The 9,569-nt window shown below is 38.4% G+C and overlaps 1 protein-coding gene across 1 annotated transcript in view; it reads left to right on the top strand.

The window, feature by feature from the left end:
• The first annotated feature begins 2,301 nt into the window (after window positions 1-2,301).
• LOC112561836 (insulin receptor substrate 2-like) overlaps window positions 2,302-9,569 on the top strand; it is a 32,828-nt gene continuing 25,560 nt past the window's right edge. The window contains exon 1 of the mRNA XM_025234606.1: window positions 2,302-2,875. Within this exon, the coding sequence (XP_025090391.1) occupies window positions 2,792-2,875 (84 nt within the window). The 5' untranslated portion in view covers window positions 2,302-2,791. The remainder of the gene's footprint in view (window positions 2,876-9,569) is intronic.

The following is a 9,569-nucleotide window of genomic DNA, read 5'->3' as shown; positions in this document are numbered from 1 at the left end:
GTTCTACTTCTGCATCATATATTTAACTTTATTAGTTTTAGTTTTCTGAGCATGCATATGCAGGTTCCATTTTGAGATATAGTACATTAATTATGTGGTACCATTAATGAGAATATTAAATGGAATGTGGGAGTTTTTTTCATTTGTAAAATTGCAATTAATAGGTAATTCAAAAAATTAATCATAGAACATGAAGGAGTTTCCATTATGCAAATGCATAATTTCACTTATCCTGATTGAAAAAATACAACTAATAGGGTATGTATAAGTGTAAAAATTGCGGCCCTATGCTCCTCGAGGAGAACAAGGACTAAACTAACTAAAACCTAAAACTAAGTGTAAACAGCAAGTTGAGATGTAATTAAATGGCTATAAACTAAACTGAAGTTCTCAGTGAGCTGCGAAAATTTTAAAAACATAATAATATTAATAAAGTTGCATGTTAAACACTCTCTTCCAAGAAAAAGTACTTATTTATGGCCATAAAATATGTTAAATTCATTAATTTTATGCATTGTACTCTGATTTTAAACTCTGACCAGGACGCAGTGTGCTTGCCGACTGGATAAGTAACTATATGAGCATGCACATAACACAGGTGGCAGAGGGTGTGTGTGGAAGAAACACCCTGGACTGAAGTTGAAAAATACAAGCTTGATGTGCTTTTCACTTTAGTTTTCTCATAAGCAATTTTAAAAATCTATCTTTTGGTAAAAGTGCGTGGTTGTATTAGACATTTGATTGTGCTTTGACATCACAACACAATGTTTTGCATGTGAATATCAAAGTCTAATTAGTTACCATTTTCTAGGTAATGTATTGTGATTTATGGAAAAATTAAATTTCCCAGGGTTGAATCCTCTCAAATACATTCTGGCGCTTTTCATACACACAAATACGATAGTAGTGACTGAATGCTCAGAAAGCCGGTAAGAAAATAAGAAATCCCAGTAGAAACATATCCTTTGAACCAGTCTGACATACAGTACTTCGGCAGCGTCGGTAAAATTATTTTCTCCACTAAACTTTAATTTTAATGGAAATAATGATAGGTGTTTTCAAGCGTTAAACCGGCAACTGCCGATCGACGTCACGTGAAACAGTTCAATACGTTTTACTCCTTTTCTTGTTTTACCCCGATTAATGGAATTAATGCGAGATACATGCACAAGGAAAAAAAAAAAAGTTTCACACATTACGAAGTAAGCTGGAAGATAATTGCCTGGAAATTGTGTGATAAAATTAGAAAGTTCGAACGAGTTTTTTTTTTTCCATATATCAAACGTCCTTTTACGCAGTTGAACGGCAATTTAGTTTACCTTGTGAGAGCGAAGGGGTGAAACAATGTTATTGCCTTTGGTCAATACTACAAGGGGTGGTTATACGCAGGTGCGAGCGAGAGAGAACGCACGCATTAACAACCCACGCAAAAAAAAAAACAAAAAAAACAAACAAACAACAACTGCTTGAGTGGTGGGAGGTGAAAACGTAAACAGCTCCTTAATTACTATTCCATGGGCACTACATTTTAGAGATCACTACATTTCACTACATTTTAGCAATCACTAAAGTGATATAGTATATATACCTTTCAGAGTCAGTTGTTACTAAGAAAAATAACATTTTAATTGTAAATAAGCATTAAAAAAGAATTAAAGGTTATTTATAACCGAGAGTAGTTGCCATATAATTAGCATAGCATTATATACAGGAAAGTGGAGCCCATGCAACTAAAGTCACTTAAATTTGCAGTCATAGTCATAAGCACAGTATTTTTTTCTTTTTATCCGGAATTTACATTTAAACTTAAAAATAAATACACTCGCTGTGGTGTGTATTTATAGCTCGCGCGTGCTTTGTGTCCTTTAATATTATTACGACCTCGCAAGCGCGCGTTGAACAAGTGTTCATGCCTTCATTGTTAAAAGTATCCAAAGCTGTCAGTAGATAATTCCTAGACCAGTACAGTCAGGGAAAGACGACACTCTCATTCAACTCAGCTCCAGTATAGTACCTGCGTCAATCTGCTCGACATTCCTGCATTTAATATGCGCGCGCGATGGGAATATTTTTTCGACTTTCTGTTCCGGAAACAATTCGCAACTTTTAATGGGTTCCGCCGATGGCTAGAAATACTTACGACACCTAAATGCATTTTTCAGACTGCTGAGAGCGAATTTGATGAGCGATGACCCGAGCACCTGCATTATGTAATGCCACCCGCTCACCCCTTGCGCTGTAGCGCGCCTCGTGCACCTACTTGACCTCTGACTGGGCAGACGCATGCGTGTAGCTTGTTTACAAGAAAATGCCAGACCACGTGACCCAAAGTATGGCGACGGCAGTAAAAACGTCCTTGACTGTCACAGTCTAGCTCTCAATACATAGCTTTCGTGCTGAATGTAGTGCATCAGATGACAGCGGCAGATTCGCTATAGAGTTGTTCACATGTCTGCTGATTACAGCGGAAGTTGTATCTGGTAGAGTCATGGAATATTGGGAAGTATGTACATGTAGTCGGCGGAGGTAGAGTTAGCTTCGGCTGCTACATTCGTAGTTTGCATCGACACGCGAAAAACACGCAAAATCGCTTTTCGGAGGAACAGCAGCGACAGGGGTGATTGACCGGGTCTTCGGTTGTCTGTACGCGGTAGCGAAAAAAGGATGCACTGTTTGGTTTGTTTTTGCTGGAGACCTCAGATACGAGAAGTATTTATATACGTCAGCGGCTACTGTCAGCCGAGTTTGAAAATTTGACACGAAGTTTAGTTTTACTTGGTTGTTGCACATCATGGATTTCGAACGTGGTGGGGTGCATCTGTTCGAGAGGCCAGGGTCCGATATTCGGATGAAGGGCTACTTGAAGAAGCTCAAGGTAACTGCCTGACTTTTTTTTTCTTTCCTTTTGTCTCGGTCACTTACTTGACCTAGTTCAGCTTTCACTTGATGTTGACCGTGTTTGTTTCTTTACATGCTCCCCACCTCCCCCAACGCTGCTTCAACCCATCATTATTCGTCTGTTTCATAAGGGTCACGGTCACAACGGGAGATCCAATTCATTATGCAAGCGTTTGTATGTGCGTGTGTGTGCTCTTATTCGCCCAGCAGAGGTTTTTTTTTTATGTTACAGGTACTCTTAATTCCTGAATAACCTGCCTGTTGTTTATGCAATCGCAAAACACTCAAGACTGATAATACTGTATTGAGAGCTCGTTTCTTTCTTTTGATGGATACTGTTTCATCTGCACAGAGTAGACACATTTTTTCCAACAATGAACTATGCAGGCAATGATAAGCTCAGTTATCCAGATAGGCATTTACCAAATCTGCTCTGTGCACCTTGGTCATGTGGCCACATCACATCATACCACAAGTGAACTCGCGCATTCCACTGAATCTTGTGAATGAGATTTAGGCCAATAACACAATAACAAAACAGGTTTTAATGGGTTGTTTATACCAGCGCCCTTAGCATTATCTAAAATTACATTTTCAGCAGTAGAAATAATTAAAATTGTTGACTATAGACATATTGTTAGCTTCACCAGTGCCACAATACCATCATCACATTTATTTAAGATTTTCTCCTTATTTTCCTGTTAAGGAATTTTAGAACCATACTGGTTTATAAAACAATATCTTCTGATAAAGGAAATAATGGATGTTAGGTTTTGTAGAGATGTCACTGCAGGTAGTTTAATGATGTGTAGAACTGGTGATGGGAGCTGCAAAAGTTGAGGGATTTGGTTGATAAAGTTTAATTTTGGGGTAGGTAGCACAAAGGTCCAGCTTAGACTGTTTTAGCAAGCAATCAAACGTAAAAGATGCTTGGTTAAAAAAAAAAAGTGGAGATCATGTCTACAGACATGCATTCCTTGACCAATACCAGCTGGTCAGTTAGTACTAATTGTCAGGGAACAGCTGGATAGATGTAGTGGCTGACAAATCTCATCACTTAGGCCTGTTGGGTGGTGAGCAGGTCCTGTGTGAAATGGACAGTCCATTCCTTCAAGTTTGTCATCCAGTTCATCCTCTGTACACCTTGGCATTGCCACCTCCTGTCTGTTCTCTCTCCAAAGTAACTTAAAGGGTGGTTTTAGACAGATTATCATGTCAAGTCACATGGCTGAACCATACCATGGCTTCACTTGTGCAAAAAGGGGTTCATACTATCATGTGAAGGTAGCAACTGTGCTCATTAGTTTTGCGCTCCCTTTAGCATCCACTGGCACCTGGTCTGAAATGCTCATGTCAGCAATTAGCATCCACATTTTGCATCAATACATCAGGATGGGAACTATGAGGGACCTGTACAGTTTGTACCTGGTAGAAGACTTGATGGGTTTATTTGCCAGATCTTGTCCAGCCTGCCATTGATTGGTGCTGTTGCCTTTGCGATTTTGATGCAGATGTCTGCAATCTTTGGAAAAGATGACTTCTAAGCTCACCTCTTCAAGCTGTATTTCATTTACGAAAATCTTTTGTGTAGTCCTTTGATTACCCTCTTTGATATTATATTTTTGCATCACATGCCATAGCTCCTTGTGCCAGACTATATCATTTGCCTTTTTAAAGTCAGTGAAGTTGTGGAGGAGATCTCACTGGTGTTGTAGACACTTCTTTCAGGACGTGACACTTAAAGATCTGTTCTGCTGTGCTTCTACCTGATCTGAAGCTAGCCTATTCTTCTGGTATTGAGATGATTCTAGAGTACTTTCAGCATGAATTTGCTTGTGTGGCTGATTAGGCTTATGGTTCTGTCGTTTTGTCGCTGTTTGCTTTTTCATTTTTTTATTTTTTGTAAACGATATGGCTGGGGATTAGGTCTATTCTCTGCATTTTCAGATTCTTTGGCACAGAACATCAAGAGCCATTGTTGTTACTTCCTGTCATACTCAAGCAGCTCAGCTAGTACATTGTTAATGCCAGGTGTTCTTCCTCCTTCAGATTGTGTACAATTGTCTCGACCTCTTTGCTTCTTGCAGGCAGGTCTGCAGGCTCAATAATTTTAGTCTTGTTCCTTTGGAGGACTTTGGCATCTGTCCTTAACTGAAAGTTGTACAGGTCGTTGCCATGTAAAATCATATATACACACTGTTTTTATTTTTACTTGACATTTACACCCATTTCCGCAAAGTTTATGGTACTGTTTTTTTTATTTTAATGTTACATTTATATTGTAGACTAGAATTATTGTTACCTGTTTTGGTTTGATTTATTTCAAATATAATTTTATTTTCATGCCTAATTGAAATCGTGGACTATAGATGACGTCAAAAACATTGGGACCTTTTCAGTAGAAAGGAAAATGATGACATGCTCTTGACCTCTTGTTGCGCATGACCAGTGTACTTAGCTCTGAGGCAGCACGACTGTGCCCTTTGATCAGACCTCCGTCATGTGTGATCACTCCTGGATTTTGCATTTCATTTAAATAGACTATAATAGGTTGGCTACACCTAAAATAGTGGCTGATCACTTGAACATTTTTTTTCAGTCTTATCTAGTACTTATCTTGACAGGCTTTTACTGCTTGCATGAATTTTGACTCTATGAAAGCTATAGATTTCTTTTGTATACAGTTAGATATTTTAAAAAGGTCTGAAACATCCAGGTGCCTGTCCTGGATCAAGAGAATTTTTTTTTATTCCATGACTTTAGAGAACTGAAAAAATCCCATTGAAATGCCGTTTTAAAACAAACATCTGTTAGCGTAATAAGTGTTTCTGTCATTTGCTGACTAATACATTTTGAGATCTTTTCAGTAGTTGAATAACATAGTACTCTTGTCTATTAAGTTTTTATTAATCTTCTTATGAAAGAAAGGTTCTGTTTTGGTAGTTGGTTGGTATAACTGTAATTCATGACTAATTGAAAGGTGCAATTCTAGCATGTGCATTTTCACAAAGTGATGTCATGTTGTGCAGGCCAGTTTTAGCAAGTCTCACAGTTCAATAACAACTACCACTTTGAATAAGGTACCAGTATCTAAGAAGGAGCTAAATAAAAAAAAAAGTAACATGCTTGTTTTCATGTTTAGTAATCACTGTAATGTAACAGCTGCCTCTGATAAAATATTCACTTATGGGAAAGATGAAAAGGGTCATAGGAGCAACAGGATATTGAATATATTTAAATTGCTTGTGAACAACATGCTAAAGACTAAAGATAAGGAATCATTTTGCTTAAAAAAGTTCATGAAAACAATAAGTACAATAGTTAGAGAAGCATTCACCCATACTCTTTTTTTTCCTTGGAGTATTTAACAGATCTTGTTTGTGTATATGTATTTGTGTGTGTGCATGTGTGAATGAGCAAGAAAGAACCCCTACAAACTGAACAACCATGTCACTTTAAAAACAGTTGAATATTTAGCAAGAAAACAAAGTGGCACAACAATGTTATTGTTATATTTAGTTATGAATAACACTGGCTCCAAAATTTCATTGGCCTTCTAGCCCAGCCAAAATAAATTCTCAAATGAATGCATAAACCTAGTGTGACCTCTTTATGTCTTGTATAGCCTTACCACAGAATGGCATCATTTATGAGGAACACTCTGAAATTAGGATAATATAGGGTGCTTAAGGAAACTTGCTCATGGTAATAAACTAGTGAGACATGAGGAAGGTACAGTGTCTAGTCTATCATCGTAGAATATGAATATGCAAGCATACTTATAAAATAATTAAAAGCTTTAACCAAAGTCTCACCACCCAAAATGATAGTTGTTTTGTCAAGACAATTTGTTGTCCTCTGTGTTAATATTTAGTTGTCTATTTAAAGAAAAAAAGATGCAGGTGGTTGTTACAGAAGAACCCTTTGAGAGCATTCATATTTTTATCAGTGCTGGGAAGCATTGTAGCATCAAATATTTAATGACTGGAATTCAGTTCAGTGGATTACTCTTAGTTGAAGTTCCAGAATGCTCTGTATCTGATGTGAGAACATCTGTACCTGATGTTTCCCATAATTTGCATATACTAAAGTGACTAGAATTTGTGAAGTGTTTCATGATCATTGAAAACTGGAAATATGATAGCTGAGAAATTCACTGACAGATTTTGTCAGAGAGATACCAGCTGGGATGTAAGCCTTTGTTCTGACTCAGTTTATTCAGGTTTTCTTCTTTCTCACTTCTTGGAATGCCACAGTGGATTGGGACCCACCATAGGACAACTCTTCTTTGTTAATAAATGAAGAGCTACTGATTTTAGTTAGTCTATCCCCATACCGTGTAATACAAAAATATAAGATTTCTACTACATATGATAGACAAAATGTTTCTTCAACGTCCAGATGTGAAATATAGTTTTTTGTGGGTGCAAGGATGGGAGAAGCCTAAATTTCTGCTCTGTTTTACATGATCCATTCATGCTTAGTCTCAAAAATTCTGCTTTTACTCCCATGGTATTCTAATCTTACAGAAGTTGTAAAAGTACATAATTGGAAAAGGCTCATACATTTTTTTTTAAAGCAACAATTTTTTACAATTGTTATTAATTGTTAAATTATAAACATTTTAATTTATTTTAATGAGTCAGTAATCACCTTTAAACTTATTTTAAGCATCTGTATTGTTCAAAAACAAGAGTATAAACTAGAAACAAATTAAAAAAACCCAGCTATCCTCGTTCAGACAATTACAGAGTAAAAAGCTAAAGTAAGTGAAACGCAGATGCCAGGACACACTGACAGTTCCAAATCATCCAAGCAAGGTGTATAATTTTCTTTGTATTAATCATCATACCTTTACAAAATTAGTTTTTGATGTGGAGTTGTCACCATGCATGCTTTAATTTTTATTATCAGAATATTGGTCACATTTCTGAGGAATTTAGTTAGAAGAAAATATCGAAACATCAATTTTGACTCTGCTGTAGAAATACAAGGAAGATGACTATTGCAAAAACATTGTGAAGTTATACTGTTCCTAATAATACATTTTGCAAAAATGACCAAAACGCTTCGCATTCAACAAAATTGTTTATATTCCTTCAGGTAGCCTTCAAGATTCTTTGTTCTGTCACCCTTAAAGGGAGGGGTATTGAGATATTAAAAATATATCCATGTTCACACACATTCCTGTCTTCATAAATAGTATCTATTATTCACATACACTCACTGGTTGGTTTATGACAGCTAATTAAAAAAAAATTAATTGAGTTTTGTGCCAACTTTCTCTTAATGACTAAAATTGTAGGATTTAACATTTATTTCTTGAGTCGGTGTGATAAACATGTAGGTATGGTAAGAACTCCATTTTTCTTAAGGAGAATTCAACCCCTGCCCACCCACGCCAGGTTACCACAGCTAGAGAAGAGAAGCCTTTGTGCTTATTTTCACATCGCGTTCCTCATCATAAACACTTACTTCACCGCCCCAACTAAACACCTTCACATGTCGGCGCAGACTATGTTGTGGACAAGTTGAATCTTAGCTAGGCGAAATTAATATAATGGGACCTTGCTTTCCTCTTCTTGTCAGTCGTTTCCTTAGATGGACAAATGTTGCAGTTTTATAAATTGCCTTTAAATTTTGTGAAGCAGAATATGGTATGGGTGAAACTGCTCAGAATGACGAGGAAAGGTTGTGTAATTCCTGAGCGATTTGTTTACCTTTTACCCGTGAACTTCCTATCACCTCGTAGGAACTGCTGAGTCTTACGCATTATTTACTGAGATTAACAACAGAGACACGCTAATAAGTCATCGCCACTACTACAAGAGTTCATGACCTCGTCCGAATGGACGTCATTGTTTGTAAACACTCGTTCGTTCATTCGTGTCCTGCATCCCCAGTACATAATCTGTGGTATTGCTTCTGTTTTTGTCGTGGAATCATAGTCTCCAGAGCTCCTTACTTCTGAAGATGCTACTCGCCTTTCACCGTCCGACCGAATTCTTTGCGCTGGGAACAAAGGTCATCCACAGGATAAGTCACAGCTGTGCCGTTGGTGTGGCGAGGGTATGTGAAGCCGCACTTTATTGCGAAAGCGGGTGTAGGCAGCATGCATTGTTTCTCTGCTGTGAGGGTGACTGCGACATTGCTACCCGCATCTGTGCTAGGTCTGCTGATTAATGCTGTCGCCAGGCACTTCTGTAGACATAAAGCTTGTGGTTCATCAGGCGCCGGAAACCTGAGCCACTTCCATACTTTAGAGAAAGCATGTAGCAGCAGTGGCGCACCCACGCTCTCCCCAGCTGTGGGGAAACGACTGTAGTGATAGACAGTGATGCCCACTCCCAACTCTGGAGGTAAAGGCTTGGACTAGCGGACCAGCTAGCTGTAGGTAGCGCACGTTGATTAGCATTCCTTAACCCTTGGGCGGCCAATGCAAAGGTTGTTTTGAAGGTGGCTGTTTACCGGAATCCCTGCCAGGAACCTTGACCCCTGGATGGCGGTCGTGGTTTGGCGGCGCTAAAGGGCTGGTGTCGCTAACCTTTGTGGCCAGCCGGGGGGAGAGAGAGAGCGGGGGGAGTTTATTGCTTGTTTGGAGCGAGAATGGGGGTGGGAGGTGGGGATTTCTATGGATAGGTGAGGAGTGGGTTCGGCTTGTTTGTGCCACG

This window comes from Pomacea canaliculata, linkage group LG4 (genome assembly GCF_003073045.1).
Source record: "Pomacea canaliculata isolate SZHN2017 linkage group LG4, ASM307304v1, whole genome shotgun sequence".
Taxonomy (NCBI): domain Eukaryota; kingdom Metazoa; phylum Mollusca; class Gastropoda; order Architaenioglossa; family Ampullariidae; genus Pomacea; species Pomacea canaliculata.
Note: the sequence above shows the minus strand (reverse complement) of the source record. Positions and strands in the feature narration are given on the sequence as shown.